The sequence below is a fragment of the Nicotiana tabacum genome, chromosome 13 (assembly GCF_000715075.1).
Source record: "Nicotiana tabacum cultivar K326 chromosome 13, ASM71507v2, whole genome shotgun sequence".
NCBI classification, from domain to species: Eukaryota; Viridiplantae; Streptophyta; class Magnoliopsida; order Solanales; family Solanaceae; genus Nicotiana; species Nicotiana tabacum.
Genome location: NC_134092.1, coordinates 33,732,269 through 33,753,310, shown reverse-complemented (window position 1 = coordinate 33,753,310; position 21,042 = coordinate 33,732,269). Strand labels below are relative to the sequence as shown.

Sequence of the window (21,042 nt, the reverse complement as noted above, 5' to 3'; positions counted from 1 at the left end):
ACTAAACTAATTCATAACTAATTGACTAATTAACAAAATTAATTAGTTAATAAAATTAATTAACAAAACTAATTAAAACAAGACCTAAACCCTAATCCTCAATAAAATGTAATGTTCAAATAATTGAAACACTAATCAATTGAAACTAATTCATAACTAATTAACAAAACCTAGAAATAATAAATAAATGGGTTGTAATTCAAACCTAGAATTTTTAGGAGATGGAGAAGGAGAGGGGCGGCAGTGGCAGTGGTAGCGGCGAGGGCGAGGGCTGGACGGCGAGGGCGAGGGCTGGGAGAAGGAGAGGGGAAAGTTTTGAGTGAAGAGGGAAAAATTTCAGAGAAATGGGGGTTTTTCCCGTTTTTCAATTCTCTGATTTCAGAATTACCGATCAAAGTTGGTCGGTAATTTTGGTCGGTACATTAAGTGTTGACCGTTTGACCAAAAACCGACCAACTTTGGTCGGTTTTTTTAAAAAAAAAATAAATTCTTTTTTTTTTGTGTGTTTTCTTCTTAAAATATTATAAACTATAAAAAAATATTATAAACTACAAGCATTTATTTTATTTAACTATGCAATTATTATAAATAATTATAAACTATAAGCATAATCTTTATAAATAATTATATTAACTATTTAATTTTAATAAATTATAATAGCATCTATCTAAGTAAATTTTCTAAGTTATAATTAAGTATGTGAGTAATTTCTCTCACACACACATACACTATATTGTAATTGATGCTAATAACTTCTTTTTTCATTCGTTCATCACTAATAATGCATGACATAGATTAATCGATATATAGGTCGAAACGTTTTGATGAATCATCGATTAATATTCATCGATACATCTAAGTAAGTTATAAGTCGATGAATCAATTTACAAATAGATATATTTGATGATAAAGTATATATACTAATTAGTATCTTCCCAAGTCTATCCCTAAAAGAACCCGACCCTGTGGTCCTAGCGCTTCGTGTTCTTATATATATATATACACACACAAACACACTTCACTGTAATACTTTAACTATATATATAGCTTGTTATAGTATATGTTAGTGCGTATATATATAGCTTGTTAAAGTTTGACCATGTTTGACCTATTAATTTAACTCGTTTACTTAATACTAATATCTTCTTTCGTTTATTTAATTTGTGATCCATATATATATATATATAATATATATATATATATATATGTCAAAGATGTTTAGTATTAATTCTTTTATTTTTCATTCATTCATCACTAATAATGCATGGCATAGCTAGATTAATCGATATAAGTCGAGATGTTTTATTTTTACTATTAGTCGATATAGGTCAAACGTTTTATTTTTAATATTCATCGATGCATCTAAGTAAGTTATAAGTCGATGAATCAATTTACAAATAGCATGTTATATATAGTATATGTTAGTGTATTCATTATTTGTATTACAAAAGTGTTAACGAATTACATTTATATTATTTAGATAGTAAATATAAAAGTAATTCGAAAGTTTGATCAATGTTGACGTAATAACCGACCAACTTTGGTCGGTTATTTTGCAGAAAATAACAATTACCGACCAAAGTTGGTCGGTAAATGCTTCCCCTACATTAACCGACCAACGTTGGTCGGTAATTTTAAATATAAATTCTTAAATATTATAAAATATTTTAAATAATAAAATAATTATTAAAATTTAAAAAATTGGATCCAGATTACCGACCAACGTTGGTCGGTAATCCAAAATTTTCTTGTCTGACCAGCTGGGTCAATTCGTTGACCAATTTACCGACTAACGTTGGTCGGTATTTAGTTTTAAAAAATATAAAAAAAAAATTCCCCAGTTTCCGTCCAACCTGGACGGTTTTTGGTCGCTTTTTTTGACCGACCAACGTTGGTCGGAAATAGTTGGTCGATTTTTAGCAGATTTTTAGTAGTGTCTCGTGAAATATAGGATTTGTTGCTATCTGTAGTGCTGCTTTACTATCACAAAAAAGTCTACTAGTTGTTTAATTGATACATTTAGTTCTGCAAACAACCCTAGTAGCCATGTTACCTCTGATGTAACTGCTGCCAAGCTTCTGTACTCTGCTTCTGCAAAGCTTCTTGATACAGTTTGTTATTTTTTCGACTTCCAAGATATAAGAGATTCTCCAAATTTTACTATGAAACCAGTCACTGATCTCCTAGTATTGGGGCAAGCTGCCCAGTCTGCATCACAAAAGCATGTCAAACTGTCTGCCTGTTTGCTGCTCATAAGAACTCCCATTCCTGATGCTTGCTTTTGTACTTCACCACTCGAACAGTTGCATCCCAGTGTGACCTCTTTGATGCTTGCATGAATTGACTTAATGTCTGCACTATTTAGCTTAAGTCCTGTCTTGTTATTGTCAAATACAATAGCCTCCCAATTAATCTTTGGTAAGCTGTTATATCATCTAATGCATCATCTCCTATTATTCCTGCATTTGCATCAAATTCCAGAGAAGTGAACTTCTGGTTCAAATCTACTGGTGTTGCAGCTGGTTTGGTACCTCATAATCCAAGATCTGAGATTAGTTGGAGTGCATACTTTCTCTGATTTAATAGGATTCCTTTGTCTGATCTTGCAACTTCTATTCCCAAGAAATATCTTAACTCTCTAAGGTCTTTTACCTTGAACTTCTGATGCAGAACATCTTTTGCTTCTTGTATGAATCTGTTGCTACTTCCTCTAATCAGCAAATCATCCACATAAATTAGAATTGCCACAAAGTCATCTCCACTTCTTTTAGTGAACAATGAATAGTCATATAAACTCTGTTTGTATCCTGCTTCTGTGAGCTTTATGTTCCACTGCCTTGAGGCTTGTTTTAGCCCATATAGTGACTTCATAAGCTTGCAAACCTTGGTATCCCCTTGTCTTCTAAATCCCTGAGGAAGTTCCATGTATACTTCCTCTTCCAAATCCCCTTGTAAGAATGCATTGAATACATCCATCTTATACATAATCCATTCTTTTGTGGCTGCAAATGCAATGACTGCTCTAATAGTTACCATTTTGGATACTGGAGAAAAGGTTTCACGATAGTCCAACCCTTCATTTTGGTTGTAATCTTTGGCCACCAATCTAGCCTTGAACCTTTCTACTTCTTTATTTGCTTTGTATTTGATCTTGTAAACCCACTTTGATCCAACAACATTCCCTTTAGGAAAGTCAACAACCTCTCATGTATGGTTGTATTCTATTTGCTTTAATTTCCTTCTGAATTGCTTCCATCCACTTCCTGTCCTTTGAGGCTTCCTTGAAATTCCGTGGCTCTGTCAGTGCTAAGATTTTGGCTAAGAAGCACCTGTATTTTTGTGTCACATTATCATAACACATGTAATCAACTATAGAGTAAAGTGTTTCTCTATTTGCCTTCTTGATGGTCATGTAATCTTGAAGCCACAATCGTGCTTTAGTAGTTCTTCCTGATTTCCTCAAGGTCTTAGAAATATCAACTGTAGTTGTAGGAGTAAGGCCAACAATTTATGTATCAAGATTATTAAGTTGTAGTGTTGTATCTGCAGCAAGGTCTGATTGTGTCTCCCTTCATCTGATCCCGAGTCTAAAGCAGTTGGAAAACTGTCTTCAAGCTCATCAGAAGAAGAAGAATTGTTCTCTTCTGCATTACCTGTTGTATCATGGTCAGCCAATGTATTTTGAGTGTGCTCATCTAGAGTATCTGTTGAATCATGAGCAGGATCCAAGGGGGTTTGAGTTTGAGCTATTTGAGTTTGCTCATTTTCATGATCATCATAGTGCCCAGCTTCCTCATGATCATCCAGTCACCCCCTATCATGAGGTCTTGTAAATGCAGGCAGTTCAACACTGAATGGAAAAGAGACAGATATGTCCTTCTTGAATGGAAAAATGTGTTCTTTGAACACAACATCCCGACTCACAAGAAGATTTTTGGACTCCAAATCCAGCAACATGTAGCCCTTTTGAGTTGTATAATAGCTAAGGAACACAATAGATGTGGCTCTAAGTGAAAATTTGTCCTGTTTAGGCAAGTTGACTGTATAACACAAGCAGCCAAATACCCTTAAATGTTCCAAGGAAGGTGATCTTCCATACAGCATTTCAAATGGGCATTTCCCATTGAGCACAGTAGTTGGAAGTCTGTTGATGACATAGACAACAACCTCTATACATTATCCCCAGAATCTGGTGGGAGTTCCTGCTTGAAACTTAAGTGCTCTTGCAACATCAAGTATGTGTCTATGTTTACGTTCAACAACTCCATTTTGTTGTGGTGTATAAGCACAACTGCTTTGATGTATGATTCCATAAGAATCTAACAGTTCATTGCACTTGACATTGAGGAACTCAGTACCATTATCACTTCTAATTATCTTTACAATGGCAGAGAACTGTGTTTTAAGCATAGGAAGAAATTTCTTTAGAATAACAATCACATCAGTCTTAAATTGTAGCAAGAATACCCAAGTATATCTTGACATATTATCAACAATGGTTAAGAAATACTGCTTCTTATGATAAGTAGGGATCTTATAAGGTCCCCAAACATCTATATGTAACAGTTTTAGAACATGTGAACTCTTAGAAGTACTGCTAGAAAATGGCAACCTACTCTGCTTAGCTAGTGGGCATATTGCACAATCAGTGATTGAGCTAACATCTGTTATTGTATTTTATAAGAAGTTTATATGCTTCATAGTGCTCACTGAAGGGTGTCCAAGTCTTGCATGCCACAACATTCCATCTGTCTGTTCACTTTGCACAGCTGCAGCCATGACTGATTCTTTTGCCACTTTATTGAGAAAATTCTTTACTATGTACAACCCTCTTTTCTCTCTACCAATCCCCCTCACCCTGCCATTGTAAAAGTCCCGAAAGATGCAAAAGTTAGGAAAGAAATTGACAAAGCAAGAGAGATCCCTGGTCAGTTTTGAGACTGAGAGCAAATTAAATTTGAAATTAGTAACAAACAGTACATTCTGCACACTCATGTTATCCAAAAATTCTGCAACTCCTATATGAGTAATAGTTATTTTCTTACCAGTAGGTAAATTAACTTGTTCTCTATTTTGTGGATTAAGCTTCATATTTGTGTTTAACAGTTCTACACTCGCAATAATATGATGTGAGGCACCTGAGTCAACTATCCACTTACTATATTTTAAATCTGCCATAAGTGTAGTGATTATACCTGTCTTGCTTCCTTGTGAATCATCAGCTCTTTTGTTCAGCATGGTGAGTATCTGATCATACTGATCTTTGGTGAAGAAATATCCATCTCCAGTGTTGTTACCTTCCTTTACGAATGCTTTGTTGTCTAAATCCACATTACTGATTACATTGTTGGCTGAGTACTTCTTTCTTCCTTTAAAATCTGTAGGGTATCCCACCAATTTGTAACAATTCTCCTTCAGGTGCCCTTTCATATTGCAGTATTCATACTGCATAAAAGGTTTCTTTCCTTTATAGGGCTGTCCTCGACTTACTTGCATTTCCAAAGGATCAGACTTCTCAAGACCAGCAGAATTAAACCTTTGGCTTTCATCCTCAACAATCATTGCATAGGCTTGATTTAGGGTTGGTTCAACAGTTTTCATGAGTATTTGTCTCCTTGCCTGATCATAGGAGTCATTAAGTCCACTCAAAAACTGAAGCAACCTCTGCGTATGAAAATGCTCTATGTTTTCCTTTGATTTTGCACAACCACATCCTAGTGAAGGAACCAAGGCATCGTACTCTGCCCACAATTCCTTCAGCTTTGTGAAGTATGTGAAACTGAATCTGTACCTTGAGTTATTGTAGCAATTTTCCTATGCAATTGGAAAATTCTAACTCGATTCACCTTATCAAATCTTTCTCACAAATCCTCCCAGACTAGGTGCGCATTTGACGCATAGACAATACCACTAAGAAGGTCCGGTGACACAATGTTCATGATCCAGGAAAGTACAATAGCATTGCATGTTTCCCAATCTTCATAGAGCTCAGTCTTAAACGAGTCCTTTTTGCATGTGCCTAATACGAACCCTAATTTTTTCTTAGCTTGTAAAGCTATTCGCATCGATCTACGCCAAATACCATAATTCTCTGATCCAGTGAGTTTGACAGGAATCAGAATAGAACCTGGTGTGTCTGAAGGATGTACGAACAGAGGATGAGAGTGATCGATTTTTTCTGCTGCCATTGTTAAGTTTCAGAAATTGAGCTTCGAAGATGACGATCTCTGAATCTACTCAAAAAACGAGCTGAATTTGCTGAAATTCCAGTCTCTATTGCTTTGATACCAAGAGAATTTACAGCGTGTGTGTCGTCCTCAAGCTTCTCACATGGAGGAAGCAAGCTCGCTCAATGAAGGAAACACATGGCTGAAGCAGATAGAGAAAGAATTGAGAGAGAAAATATCTGATTCCATTTCTGCTAAAATGAATACAATACAATGTATATATACACGTGTATTATCTAACTTAGCTCATCTCTAGATATGACAGCTGTAATCTAGTTGTCACATTACATTCCAGTAACTAACTAACTGCACATCCTAACATAATGTCAATTAAATCTTTAGGACAGATGAAAATTGAAATAGCCTGCGTAACGAAGATAGCTTTAACATTTAGAAAACTGAGTCGAAGATAGATATAATCAGTCAAATCCAATTACTTAGAAGTTCAATGCGCTAAAATTTAAATTTACTAACAATATATAGAAAAGGTTATCTATCATTAAAATTTCGTGTGGGACTTGAAAGTCTTATTCATTCTATTTATTTGATGGCCAACTCAAGCTGTTTTATAACGAACCTTGTGCCAACTTGCCGTCACCACATTTTGCAGATCCATGTTTCAAACACTTCTCCTCTTTGCCTTAAATTAGTCTTTCACGCAATCGTGAGGATGAGTTTTGGACAATAATTAGAGACCATATTCAAAGATGTATTATTTATATTTTTAAATAAATAGAAGAAAAAGAATAGCTAGCTAAGACAGATGATAAATCTTTTTTTTTTTAACAAAAAATGAAATAAAATATTGCCGCCTTGTGGCTTTCTTATGGCTTTCTTAAGTTTACAAGACCATTACTATATAAAAGGAACACTTCTGATTCTTGTCTCCGTCATATTCTCGAAGTGTTAACTCATAGAGTTGTGATTTTTCCTGTTTTTGGCAATATATGGCGCCTCATCAGGTTTTCTTGTTTGCATGCGCCATTGCTCTTGTGGCTTCTTTATCAATGGTTTCTTCTGAAGTTATCGAGCATTCTTTTCATGTAACTAATTCTCTTCTCTATTCCCATGCAAACTAGGTTCTCCATTTTTCATGATCATCCTCTGGTATTGAGAAAACAAGCATGAATATTGGACATTGTGTTCACAGAAATTGGCCTTTGTTCTATCTTATATGTCACTCTTTCTGTTTTAAAACGGATGACACTTTTTATATGTGGTAACTTTTTTCAAAATTTATTCTTAATGACATCATACAAATGTCATGCATGTTTAAAATTACATATTTTAAGGGTACCTTTGATATGTGCCTAAAGTATTTTTTCTTTAGTTCTTAAACCCTGTCTCCAATCAAAACTGCCTTCTTCGATCGGCATGTTGGTTTTTTAGCCTTGCACCATACGAAGCATCGATATCTTAGGCATGAAATTGTTGGTTTAATAAGTACATTTCTTTCATAAAGCTTTTTTTTTTCCTTTCTCTTCCACCCTATATAAAAAATTTCTTCATAATACTAATTTGGATGCATGCATCCAGTTTATATATACAATCATTTGTTGTTACATCAATATACATGTCATACTCTTTGCACCTCGTTTAACTGTACAAAGGGCAGCCTGGTGTAATACAATCATTTGTTATTTCCATGGCTTAAATCCATGACCTCCTAGTCATATGGCAGCAACTTTACTAATTACGTCAAGGCTCGTTTAACTGTACAAAGGAAAAGAAAAAATATGGGAACTTTTCCGTTTATTTGGTAAAAATTGTCTGAATGATATGTTTTTGTGTTTCCTTGTTGTAGGTGCAAAACCTTACTGTAAACAGGTTATGCCGTAGACAAGTGATCACTGCAGTAAATGGAAGTCTTCCTGGCCCAACGCTGCGTGTTCGAGAGGGCGACACCCTTGTCGTTCATGTCTTCAATAAATCACCATACGATCTCACCATTCATTGGTTTGTCCTTCACTTTTAACTTAAGAAATTTGTCAAATGTAAATAATTTAACTAGTTGTAATAAGTTACTTGCTACAGTTTAAAACATGTGTCCACAGTAAGGATCTTGACATGTCAAATTTGTTTGTTTTTTCCCCTTCAAATTTCCTTTTCACCATCAGTTTTAATTTTTGGTCTCGTGATGTCTCAATCGTGCAAAGTAGTTGGTTTTTTATACATGTAAAAACAAGGAGAATTTGAACATTTATATTATTAATTACTGATCTTATTCATTGATACACGGTGGATTCACGGAATCAAATCTTGGTGTTGAAATTTAAAAATACCATCTAAGATAACGTCACTCATCAATAATTTACTTTATAGTTAGTTAAAGAAACTATTAAAAAAGAACCAAATTTAAAAGTACTATCTTGTTACATTCATGGACTGACGTAATTTATTTGTATCACTTACTATTTAATTAATTTAATATGTATTAAATGCTTAAAAGATTTTAATAAAACTATATATATTAGTGTTGTGTAACCAATTTTGGTTCTTTTCCTGGTTGTTGATTCAAACATGGTTGTAGTTAATTAACTTTTATGAATAGTAAATAACTTGATAGTAAAAAAAAGAAAACATTTTAACAGCTGTTTTATTTATGTATGTTATACGTATGTAGGCATGGAGTTTTCCAGCTATTGAGTGGGTGGGCAGATGGACCCGAGTTTGCGACCCAGTGCGCGATCCGACCCGGGAAAAGCTACACGTACAGGTTTAACCTAACGGGACAGGAAGGAACTCTGTGGTGGCACGCACACGTGTCATGGCTACGAGCCACGGTTCATGGCGCCCTTATAATTCGCCCCAAATATGGTCGCTCTTTTCCTTTCCCTAAACCTTACAGAGAAGTCCCCATCCTCTTAGGTACTTAACCCTTTTTTTACTCCGATTTTTTTTTTTTAATTAGCTTATATGATGTCGGGTTTAAGTTATATGCACGGGCATTTGAAAGCAACTTTACATCGTAAAAGTTAATTTAGTTAATATATGTTACTTGATTGAATCAGATCCTATAAATTATTTTCTGATAAAAATTATGTATTAAAAATGTGGTTGTAGGAGAATGGTGGAATGCCAATGTTGTGGATGTGGAGAATGAAGGGCTAGCTACTGGAGCTGCACCTAATAACTCAGATGCTTACACCATTAATGGCCAGCCAGGCGATCTTTACCCTTGCTCTTCTAATAGTAAGAAATATATACCATGAATAAATATTTCATTTTCTTTAGAACATAATCTTGTTAGTATTTTTTTTCCAATGTGGCTAACTTGGGTTTTGTTTTCATTTCCATTATTAGAAACATATAAGCTAATAGTGAAACAAGGAAAAACATATCTCCTTCGCGTCATCAATGCTGCACTCAATAACCAGCTCTTTTTCAAGATTGCCAATCATAACATGAAAGTTGTCGCGGTAGATGCTGCTTATACCAACCCATATATCACTGATGTAGTTGTTGTTGCACCTGGCCAAACGACTGATGTCCTCCTAACTGCCAATCAAGCACCTGCATCCTACTACATGGCTGCAAATCCCTATGTTAGCGTCGCCGGGGTACCATTCGACAACCTTACTACCACCGGAATCATTGTCTATGAAGGTATTGATCTAGTCATCTTGATTTAAGTTATATACATTGACAGTATAAATTGTTTTAACTGCTAACGTAATTTAATATGTTATATCATGTAATTGGGGAAAGTATACAAATAGTCATTCTTAGGACTATTTAAGAATTAGCCAGTACTTATTATGTCATGAAAAATTGAAATAAAACTTTTAATTTCAGGACAATTCGGGACACAAATATCTTGAAAATTGAACCGAAAAACTGAAATTCATAACATATTGGTTAATTCCTAATAGCCGCCCATTAGAGAGGCTACTTGGTGTCCTTTTTCAAGTATTATAGAAAGCCTATAATTATCTTCTAATTGACCAGATTTTGTAAATATTTTCTAAACCATCGGTAAATAAATAAATTTTGTCATCTTAGAGTTGTTTTATTAAGATTTGTTTTTTGTATGAAGGTGCAAACCCATCATCAACTCCAAAAATGCCAATCTTGCCAGCCTTCAACGACACACCAACAGCCCATAAATTCTTCACCAATCTGACTGGGCTCGTAAGTGGGCCATTTTGGATTCCTCCCCCTCGCCAAGTAGACGAGCAAATGTTTATCACTATTGGATTGGGCCTCGTTGCTTGTGGAAAAGCAGGAAATGCAACATGTGCAGGCCCAAATGGGCAACGATTAGCTGCAAGCATGAACAATGCATCTTTCCAATTCCCCACTAAAATGTCAATGTTAGAAGCATTTTTCAACAATGTGAATGGAATTTACACTACTGATTTTCCAGACCAACCACCATTGAAGTTTGATTATACAAATCCTAATAATAGCTTTAATCCTGCTATTATAATGACTACAAAGTCCACAAAGGTGAAGAAACTAAAGTTCAATGCCACAGTTGAGATTGTAATGCAAAATACTGCTTTGATTGGTGTAGAAAACCATCCAATTCACTTGCATGGATTCAATTTTCATGTCTTGGCTCAAGGCTTTGGCAACTACAACCCTACAATTGACCGAAAGAAATTTAACCTTTTTAATCCACAAGAGCGCAACACTATAGCTGTCCCCGTTGGAGGATGGGCTGTTGTAAGATTCCGAGCTAACAATCCAGGTAAAATATACACTTCAACATTTACTTGTTTCCGTTTGCAAAAGGGACAATGTAATTATCAAAATACTTTTTAGTCCGTCCAAACAAAAAAAATTATCTTTTTATATTTAGAAACAACTCAAGTGGTGCCAGATACATTGCAGTAGAGGGAGTATTAAATTTTTCTTTGATTGTAAACATTAGATACGAACTAACATAATAAGAATCAGTTGAACTTTATAAAGGGATAAATAACAAGAGTCATGTTGGTCAAGATTGACTTTTTTTAACTTCTTATTTGGCTATTAACAGGAGTATGGTTGATGCATTGTCATTTGGATGTTCATTTGCCTTGGGGTTTAGCAACAGCATTTGTTGTTGAGAATGGACCAACACTATCAACTAGGCTACCTCCACCTCCACCAGATCTACCAAAATGCTCGTCCCCATGATAGTGTTTTACTTTTTCCTTAGTTTATTATTTTATTCAATCTTGTTATTTCCAATTGTACTAAGAGTCGGATCAGCTACCTTTTTCTCATTTCAACATGACAAGGGTTGTACTTGTATGTAGCTATATCATTCTTTAAGATTTTGTTCAATGTACTGAATCTTTCTTATTTCAAGATTGTGAAGCTATACTTCAAAATTATTCTACTTTTTGGCAAAGCAGTAAAAAATAAACCTCGGATGGTAACCACTTAAAATTGTTGTTCATCATTTGATGATCTTCACTCTTCGGCTATTTTTAATCGACTAATCCAAACAAATGCTATAGTAATGAGTCGGCTAACTCGAACAGACTCTATATGTGGTAAAGAGTAACACTCTACTTCTTTGGTGGTTATAGGTGGTTGTATAGCTATATATATATATATATATATATATATTATTACAAATGGTGGAGTTATCATTTTCCTATTAGATTTTTCCAAGTTCGTGGACGAAAGATTGGATACCTTATAAACTATTAGTAAATGCCAATTATAACCGCGCGGGAGTGCAGGAGTGCAATCATGAAACGCACAGAATTTTATACTAGTATATTAGAATGGCTTAATGCGTAAAAAGACCTATGAGATCATTAGATTTCTTTTCAATTTTTGTTAACTCTATTAGCAGAAATAACTAATTATACTTCTTCTACATTAATTGTAGGCAAAATGTGTAAACAATGAACATAGAGGGACCAAAATAGGAATAAGCTATAACTTTAGGACTAAAAAAGAAAGTTTTCTTCTTAATATTCCTTCTCTTTTTTATCTTTTTCCTTTCTTTTTTGTGGGGTAGGTGTGGTATCCAGGTTCTTGAATTGCATATATCTCTAGCTACTAGTAATATATACACTTCATTCAATCATTTAACTTAAACTTTCTGTTTTCCTCTGTCTTCATAATCTTGAACTGCCCATATATGCTAAAGATTGCTCAAAAATGGGTTTCAAAATCTCAACTTTGGCTTTTTTTTTTCCTACTATCATTTAACCTTATTTTCTTGAGTTTACATGCTACTACTCCAGTGAAAGATTTGAACTGCTTACCTTCAGATCTTGTACACCTTGCTTCTGCTTGTTTTCCTTTTGAAGATTCTCACATATTTGCTCAAGACACAAGACTTATGCTGTCAAATTGTCATATTTTTCAACTCTAAGTATAATTTGAAGGACTGTCTTTGCACTGTAGCTACCATAAATAGTAGAATCATTGGCAGGGATAGAATGGTGTCTAAAGTGATTGGGAGATGCACACCAGAGATTACAGATAGTATTCTGTATTCGAAAATATATTCAAAAATTAAAACGATATAAAACCAGAAATGTAGAAGAACAGAATTATTCTGAGCCCACTTAATTCATAGTATTTCCTTAAGGAACTTAATCCCCTCCTAGTACCCGAGATTTAGGATTATTTTCTTCCGGGATAGAACAGATTACCCTCACTGGTATAGCGGTATTTCAAACCTCAGTGACAACGAACGCAAAAAGCAGTAATAAATCACAATTACTGCTTTTTTTTTCTGTTAAAATATTGCAGAAAAAAGAAGGATAAATCAGAATTTTAGTAAGAAAAATATGAGGGAGAGTTCATGTATTTATAGCCAAAAAAACGTTGGGTTATAATGAAGAGTTACAACTCTTTATGTAAGGTTGCAACTTAAAATGGTTGTTTCATAAAACGACCATTTATGCAAACCGCCAAATTCAAATTATAACGAAAAAATTAAAACGGAGAAAAATTGAATTATCGTTATAGAAATGGTCTAATTTGGATTAATTAATATTGCGTTAATATTAACAAATAAATTTGGTCCAAAAAATTAATCAATCAATCATTTGACCAAATCCGAAGCCGAAGCCGAGCGAGCGACGACGACGATGGCGCGAGGCTTGCCTTCTTCTTAACTCTTTAAGAGTTAGAAGAAGAGCAATTGTATATATATACCCATCAAAAGTCTTTTCCTCCTCCAATATGGGACAATGTCCCTTTGTCAAAGAGGAAAAATCAAAATTTTATTTTTCCTCCATTTCCTATTCACTATCTTTTAAGCTCTAAGAAGCTTAAACCCAACAATCCCCCACATGAATGGAAAATGGTTATATCACGGAAATATGCATGAAAACTGTATGATTTACAAGCAAGGATTAATCGCATCTGGATAAGTAGATTTTTCTTTGAACTTTTCGTAGTGAACTTATATCGGATATACTCGATCAATCGGTAGATTTGATATCTTTAAACCGTCGAACTTTGGTGTATACCTAGACAACCATAAGTCACATAACCAACCCTTAACCGTCTTTGGTTCTCATTGTTGTGTTCGTTTCAGCCCTGAACACCGCCTGGTTTCATAAGTGCATAGAGAACTGGCCTTGCAAAATTCTCTTTGAAGTGACTAACACTTCTCACTTACATAGGTAATTCCTAAATGTGCCATCCTGTAGATACACTTTTTTTACATACCCCGTATCAAATTTAGAAACCATTAAAAAGCCTTAATGCTTTATCCTTGGTACTGAACATTGTCTCATCACGAGAATGGACCAAAATTTTAGTTGACAATGTTGAACCGTCATTAATGACTTTGTTTGATCTCCTTGAACCTAGATCTTGGGATCTCTAGTCTTCTAGGTAGAGTTACCGCCACAATGACTTGTCCTCGGCCATAGTCCCATTCCCCTCGATGATCTTTCAACTACCTCTCTAGTTAGGCCTTTTGTAAGTGGATCTGACACATTGTCGCTTGACTTTACATAGTCAATTGTGATGATCCCCCTAGAGAGTAGCTGCCTAACACTTTTATGTCTTCGTCGTATATGATGAGATTTACCGTTATAGATAACGCTCTCAGCTCTTCCAATCGCCGCTTAACTTTCGCAATGTATGCATATTGGTGCCAACGGTTTGGGCAAAAATGGAATATCTTCCAAGAAATTTCGGAGCCATTCAGCTTCTTCACCGACTTTATCTAAGGTAATAAATTCAGCCTCTATTGTAGAGCGGGCAATACACGTTTATTTGGATGACTTCCAAGATACCGCTCCTCCACCAATAGGGAATACATATCCACTTGTGGACTTAGAATCATTTGAACCGGTGATCCAATTTGCATCACAGTATCCCTCAATCACCGCAAGATAATTACTATAGTGCAAAACAAAGTCTTGGGTATGTTTTAAATATCCCAAAGCTCGTTTCATCCCCATCCAATGAGATTGACCTGGATTACTCATGTATCGACTAAATTTACTTATAGCACAAGATATATCTGATCAAGTACAATTCATAATATATATTATACATCCCAGCATACGAGCATAATCCAATTGTGATATGCTTTGGCCTTTGTTATTTGCAAGTGCAAGATTCACGTCAATTGGAGTCTTTGCAACTTTAAAATCTAAGTGCTTGAAGTTTTCAAGTACTGTTTTAATATAATGAGATTACGACGATGTCAGGCCTTGAGGAGTCTTATGGATCTTAATACCCAGAATTAAATCGGCAACTCCTAAGTCTTTCATATCAAACTTGCTAGTTAGCATACGCTTAGTCGCATTTATGTTGGCAATGTCATTACTCATTATCAGCATATCATCAACATATAAGAAAATAATGACTATGTAATTTGTAACATTTTTAATGTACACACATTTATCACATTCATTTATCTTAAAACCATTTGACAATATTATTTGGTTAAATTTCGCATGCCATTATTTGGGTGTTTGTTTTAGTCCGTAAAGTGACTTAACAAGTCTTCATACCTTCTTTTATTTACCTGGAACCACAAACCCTTCAGGTTGTTCCATGTAAATTTCTTCCTCTAAATCTCCATTTAAGAAGGCTGTTTTAACGTCCATTTGATGAATTTCAAGACCATATACTGCAACTAATGCTACTAACGTTCGTACGGACGTAATTCTTGTAACTGGAGAGTATGTATCAAAATAGTCAAGACCTTCTCGTTGTCTATAGCCTTTGACCACAAGTCTTGCCTTATATTTGTCAATAGTACCATCATCTTTCATTTTCCTCTTAAAAATCCATTTAGAACCCAATGGTTTATTGCCTGGAGGAAGATCAACCAATTCCCATGTATGATTGTTCAGTATGGATTCTATTTCACTATTGATTGTCTCTTTCCAAAATAATGATTCGGAAGAAGTCATAGCTTCTTTAAATGTTCGAGGCTCATTTTCCAATAAGAAAGTCACAAAATCTGGTCCAAATGAAGTGGACGTTCTTTGACGTTTACTACATCTTAGATCCTCCTGATTATGCGTACTTTCTTTTGTTTCCTCCCAAAGTCATTTAGATCCTTCACCAATCGATTAAATTCCTTTTTATACGGATATATACTTTCGAAAAATTCAGCATTATCTAATTTTATAACCGTATTATTATGAATGTCGGAATTTTCTGATTTACGAACCAGAAATCGATATGCTTTACTATTTCTTGCATATCCTATGAAAACAAAATCAACAGTTTTTGGTCCTATCTTTACCCTTTTGGGTTCAGGAACTTGCACTTTTGCCAAACGTCCCCACACTTTAAAATAATTCAAGTTGGGCTTCTTTCCTTTTCATTTTTCACATGGAATGGATTGCGTTTTGCTATGGGGTACTCGGTTTAATATCCGGTTAGCCGTAAGAATGGCTTCCCCCTACAAGTTATATGGCAAATCAGAACTTATCAACAAAGCGTTCATCATTTCCTTTAATGATCGATTCTTTCTTTCCGCAATCCCATTGGATTGGGGCGTGTAAGGGGCCGTTGTTTGATGAATAATTCCATATCCTAAACATATTTCATCAAAAGGAGATTCGTATTCAAAACCCCTATCACTTCTTATTATTTTGATTTTCTTGTTAAGTTGCATTTCAACTTTATTTTTGTATTGTTTGAATGCATCTATTGCTTCATCTTTACTATTAAGTAAGTAAACATAGCAATATCGGGTATTGTTGTCAATAAAAGTAATGAAATACTTCTTTTCACCGCGAGATGGTATTGACTTCATGTCGCAAATATCTGTGTGAATTAAGTCTAAAGGGTTTGAATTCCTTTCAACTGACTTATAAGGATGTTTAACATACTTAGATTCCACACATATTTGACATTTTGATTTGTCACATTCAAACTTAGGCAATACTTCTAAATTAATTATTTTTCGCAAGGTTTTATAATTGACATGTTCCAAACGTATATGCCATAAATCATTTGACTCAAATAAGTAAGAAGAAGCTGGAATTTTATTATTGTCAACAACCATTACATTCAGCTTAAAAGGCCCTCAGTAACGTAACATTTTCCTAAGAACATCTCGTTTTTACTTATTACAACTTTGTCTGAAACAAAAACACACTTAAACCCGTTCTTGACGAGAAGTGAAATAGAAACTAAGTTCTTCCATATTTCAGGAACATGACAAACGTTGTTCAGAGTCACCACCTTGCGAGAGGTCATCTTCAGGAATATCTTTCCATAACCTTCAATTTTGGCCGTTGCAGAATTTTCCATAAAAATGGTCTCGTTGGGTCAAGCGGGAGCATATGAAGCAAATGCTTCTCTAACAGCACAAATATGGCGGGTGGCACCAGACTCAATCCACCACTCCTTAGAATTTTCCAGTAAGTTGCATTCAGATAACATAGCGCACAAGTCATCAATATCATCATTTGTTTCAACCATATTTGCTTGACCCTTTTTCTTCTCTTTCTTTGGAGCACGACATTCTGCAGCTTTGTGTCCAAACTTTCCACAGTTGTGGAAATTTTCCTTGAATTATTTCTTGTTGGGATAGTTGTTTGGTCCATAAGACTTCTTCTGCTTCTTTGGATTAGTTGGAGCAGTTTTTTCACGACCCAAACTAACCCCTGTCATGATGACGCCTATCATGGAACTAGGCAAGCCGACTCATTTCCAAAACAAACCGATATTTTTATTTCAAAGATAATTTAAATGGTATTTAACATAAAACCTTCGTAAAGGAGTTCAAATAAAAATAAAAGTGCGGAAGGAAAAGTCCGACATCGGGATGTCACTAGTCATGAGCATCTACTACAATCTATCTAACAATATCAAGGCTAACTCAACCTGGAAAATAGCTAAATACAACTAGAGGAAGACAAGAGGGAGAAGAGCAAGGGCTGCGATTACCAAACAGCTACCTTGCTATCTCCAAGAAAATCTGCAACCAGAACAATCAATAACCGCTACCGTGTCCAGCTACACCTGAATCTGCACACAAGGTGCAGGGAGTAACGTGAGTACGCCAACTCAGTAAGTAACAACAATAAATAAAGACTGAGTAGTAGTGACGAGCAATAAAGCATATAGCATTCATATCATGAAATCTCAGTAAAGTATATCATGCTTTAAAAATCAGTGTTTGAATCAAATCATCTCGTTTAAACCCGGTTCCAGTAAAAATCATTTAAAGATATTTTTCCAACAGTTTTCAAACAATGGCTCAATGCAAAGGTGAGCAAAATGATGAAATTATAAACAGCCCCTCGGGAAAACCTTACAGTCACTCGTGCCACTCGGGCATACCTCACAATCACTCTTTGTCACTCGGGCATACCTCACAATCACTCATGCCTCCCAGTCACTCAGCACTCGGCAATCGCACTCAGTAGGTACATGCGCTCAGTGGGGGTGTGTACAGACTTCGGAGGGGTTCCTTCAGCCCAAGCGCTATAATTTGCCCGGACAACTCACGTGCTGCACGGACAACTCACCTGCTGCACGGATAACTCACGTGCTATAATAATAAAGTATGCTGCAGGCGGGCAGCCCCGATCCACACTCTTCCTCACAAATCAGGCCCTCGGCCTCACTCAGTCATAAACCTCTCGAGCTACTCGGGCATTTCAGTAAAACAGGGCATTCGGCCCAAAATATTTATATGCATCAAAATAGAGTCATAAAACTGGGTTATGCGGTAAACAAGTATAAACATGACTGAGTATAGATTTTCAATCGAAAACAATGAGAGAATGGCAAGAAAAAGCCCCTAAGGGTCCAAACAACACTGGCGCAAGGCCCAAACATGGCATTAAGCCCAATTTACAGAAACTCTTTCTAAAACATATAAGTATCATATAGTTTCAACAAAATATGCAACTTTACAATTGTTACGGGACGGACCAAGTCACAATCCCCAACAGTGCACGCCCGCAAGCCCGTCACCTAGCATGTACGTCACTAAAAATAGTAAAATGATACAAAATCCGGGGTTTCGTACCCTCAGGACTAGATTTACAATCGTTACTTACCTCAAACCGGTCAAATCTCTACCCCGCAATGCTCTTGCCTCTGGACTCGGCCTCCAAATGCTCCAAATCTAACCACAATCAGCACAATTCCATCAATATACGCTAATGGAATGAATTCCACAAGAAAAGCTACAAAATTAGACCAAAACCCAAAATTGGCTCAAACCCGGCCCCCGGGCCCACGTCTCAAAATCTGACAAAATTTACAAAACTAGAAAGCTCATTCACTCACGAGTCTAACCATACCAAATTGATCAAAATCCAACATCGTTTGGTCCTTCAAATCCTTAATTTACTCTCCAAATATTCCAAGCCCTAACCCCTCATTTTCACTAATTACAATGACTAAACAACAAAATTACCATATATACGAGTATTAGGCTCAAGTAACTTACCTCAATGAAATCCCCCTTGATTCCCTCTTCAAAACTCTCCAAAAAGCTCCAAATCCGAATAGAAATCGTGAAGAATGCCCAAAAATTCGCGAAGTGTGCAATATGTACCCTCTACCCATTTTCTGGCACCCGTGCGACCGCACCTGCGGTCCAAGGAGCTTCACCTGCGCAACTCACTTACACGCCCATACTCCGCATCTGCGGCAAACCCGTTGCACCTGCGAAGGCGCATCTGCACGTTTCCTCCGCTTCTGCGAAGCCTGCCCGGCATTGCACTTTCCGCATCTGCGCCCCAGGTTTTGCACCTGCGGGCTCGCAGATGCGACCTCCAACTTGCACCTGCGCAACCTGTCTAGCCCAGCATCGCCCGCACCTGCGCACTCCCCACGCGCACCAGCGGCCTCGCACCTGCGAGTCTTTCTTCCACAGGTGCAAAAATAGCAGTAGCAGCAGCATTTTCCAACTTTGACAAATCCGTTAACCACCCGGAATCACCCCCAGGCCCTCGGGACCTCAACCAAAAATGCCAAGAAGTGATATTTCAACATACCAACTTAGTCGAACCTTCGAATCACTCAAAACAACATCAAATCATCAAATTACCCTCGGATTCAAGCCTAAGAACTTTTAAATTTCCAAATTCGGCAACCGATGCCGAAACCGACCAAACCACATCCGAATGACCTCAAATTTTTCACACACATCACAAATGACACTACAAACCTACTCCAACTTCTAGAAGTCCATTCCGACCCCGATATCAAAATTTTCACTGCCGACCGAAATCGCCAAATTTCCAATTTTGCGAATTCAAGTCTAATTCTACGACGGATCTCCAAATCACATTTCGGACGCACTCCTAAGTCCAAAATCACCTAACGGAGCTAAAGGAACCATCAAAATTTAAATCCGAGATCGTTTACACATAGGTCAACATCCGGTTGACGTTTTCCAACTTAAGTTTCTACTTAAGAGACTAAGTGTCTCAATTCACTATGAAACCACTACGGTCCCGAACCAACTAACCCGATATAACATAATATAGCTGAATAATACAAAACGAAGTAGAAATTGGGAAATAGGGCTATAACTCTCGAAATGACCGACCGGGTCGTTACATCCTCCCCTCTTAAATATTCGTTCATCCTCGAACGGGTCTAGAAACATACCTGGAGTCTCGAATATGCATGGATATCTGCTCCGCATCTCCCGCTCGGTCTCCCAGGTGGCCTCCTCCACAGGCTGACCTCTCCATTGCACCTTCACTGAAGCTATATCCTTTGACCTCAACCTTCGAACCTGCCGATCCAAAATAATCACCGGCTCCACATCATAAGTCATATCACCCTCCAACTGAATTGTGCTGAGATCCAAAACATGGGACGAATCTCCATTATACTTCCGGGGCATGGAAACATGAAACATTGGATGCACACTCGATAAGCTGGGTGGAAAGGCAAGCTTATAAGCCACCTCTCCTACCCTCTGAAGCACCTCAAAAGGCCCAATAAACCGGGGGCTCAACTTGCCCCTCTTCCCAAACCTCATAACACCCTTCATGGGTAATACCTTCAGCAAGACCTTCTCCCCAACCATAAAAGACACATCACAGACCTTCCTATCCGCGTAGCTCTTCTGCCTAGACTGCACCGTGCGAAGCCACTCCTGAATCAATTTCACCTTATCTAATGCGTCCTGGACCAAATCTGTATCTAAGAGCCTAGCCTCACCCGGCTCAAACCATCCAACCAGAGATCTACACCTCCTCCCATATAAATCCTCGTACGGAGCCATCTGAATACTCGACTGATAACTGTTATTATATGCAAACTCCGCGAGTGGCAGAAACTAGTCTCATGAACCCCCAAAGTCAATGACACAAGCATGCAACATGTCCTCCAATATCTGAATAGTGCGCTCGGACTGCCCATCCGTCTGAGGGTGAAAAGCTGTGCTCAACTCAACCTG

At 36.7% G+C, this 21,042-nt stretch overlaps 2 protein-coding genes across 2 annotated transcripts; one reads left to right on the top strand and one right to left on the bottom strand.

Annotated features, from left to right (window-relative positions):
- Positions 1 to 4,176: 4,176 nt before the first annotated feature.
- On the bottom strand, positions 4,177 to 6,188 carry LOC142168060 (uncharacterized). The gene is made up of 4 exons (XM_075228718.1): positions 5,955 to 6,188; positions 5,046 to 5,814; positions 4,761 to 4,940; positions 4,177 to 4,664 (listed from the first exon to the last, which is right to left on the bottom strand). The coding sequence occupies exons 1-4, from the start codon at positions 6,186 to 6,188 to the stop codon at positions 4,177 to 4,179; spliced, it is 1,671 nt and encodes a 556-aa protein (XP_075084819.1).
- A 929-nt stretch (positions 6,189 to 7,117) lies between these two features.
- On the top strand, positions 7,118 to 11,531 carry LOC107785622 (laccase-7-like). The gene is made up of 7 exons (XM_016606963.2): positions 7,118 to 7,270; positions 8,032 to 8,183; positions 8,851 to 9,095; positions 9,291 to 9,419; positions 9,531 to 9,833; positions 10,264 to 10,920; positions 11,212 to 11,531. Exons 1-7 carry the CDS (start codon positions 7,175 to 7,177, stop codon positions 11,349 to 11,351), a joined length of 1,722 nt encoding a protein of 573 aa, XP_016462449.1. The 5' UTR covers positions 7,118 to 7,174; the 3' UTR covers positions 11,352 to 11,531.
- The last annotated feature ends 9,511 nt before the right edge of the window (positions 11,532 to 21,042 follow it).

Excerpts from the sequence above, each read along its gene's own strand:
- LOC142168060 (XM_075228718.1), bottom strand. The coding sequence starts at position 6,188 with ATGGCAGCAGAAAAAATCGATCACTCTCATCCTCTGTTCGTACATCCT. Across the intron at positions 5,815-5,954 it reads GGGAAACATGCAATGCTATT|GAAAATTGCTACAATAACTC; the intron begins GTACTTTCCTGG and ends CCAATTGCATAG. Across the intron at positions 4,665-4,760 it reads CATGGCTGCAGCTGTGCAAA|ATGTTAGCTCAATCACTGAT; the intron begins GTGAACAGACAG and ends ATACAATAACAG.
- LOC107785622 (XM_016606963.2), top strand. The coding sequence starts at position 7,175 with ATGGCGCCTCATCAGGTTTTCTTGTTTGCATGCGCCATTGCTCTTGTG. Across the intron at positions 9,096-9,290 it reads AGAAGTCCCCATCCTCTTAG|GAGAATGGTGGAATGCCAAT; the intron begins GTACTTAACCCT and ends ATGTGGTTGTAG. Across the intron at positions 10,921-11,211 it reads ATTCCGAGCTAACAATCCAG|GAGTATGGTTGATGCATTGT; the intron begins GTAAAATATACA and ends GGCTATTAACAG.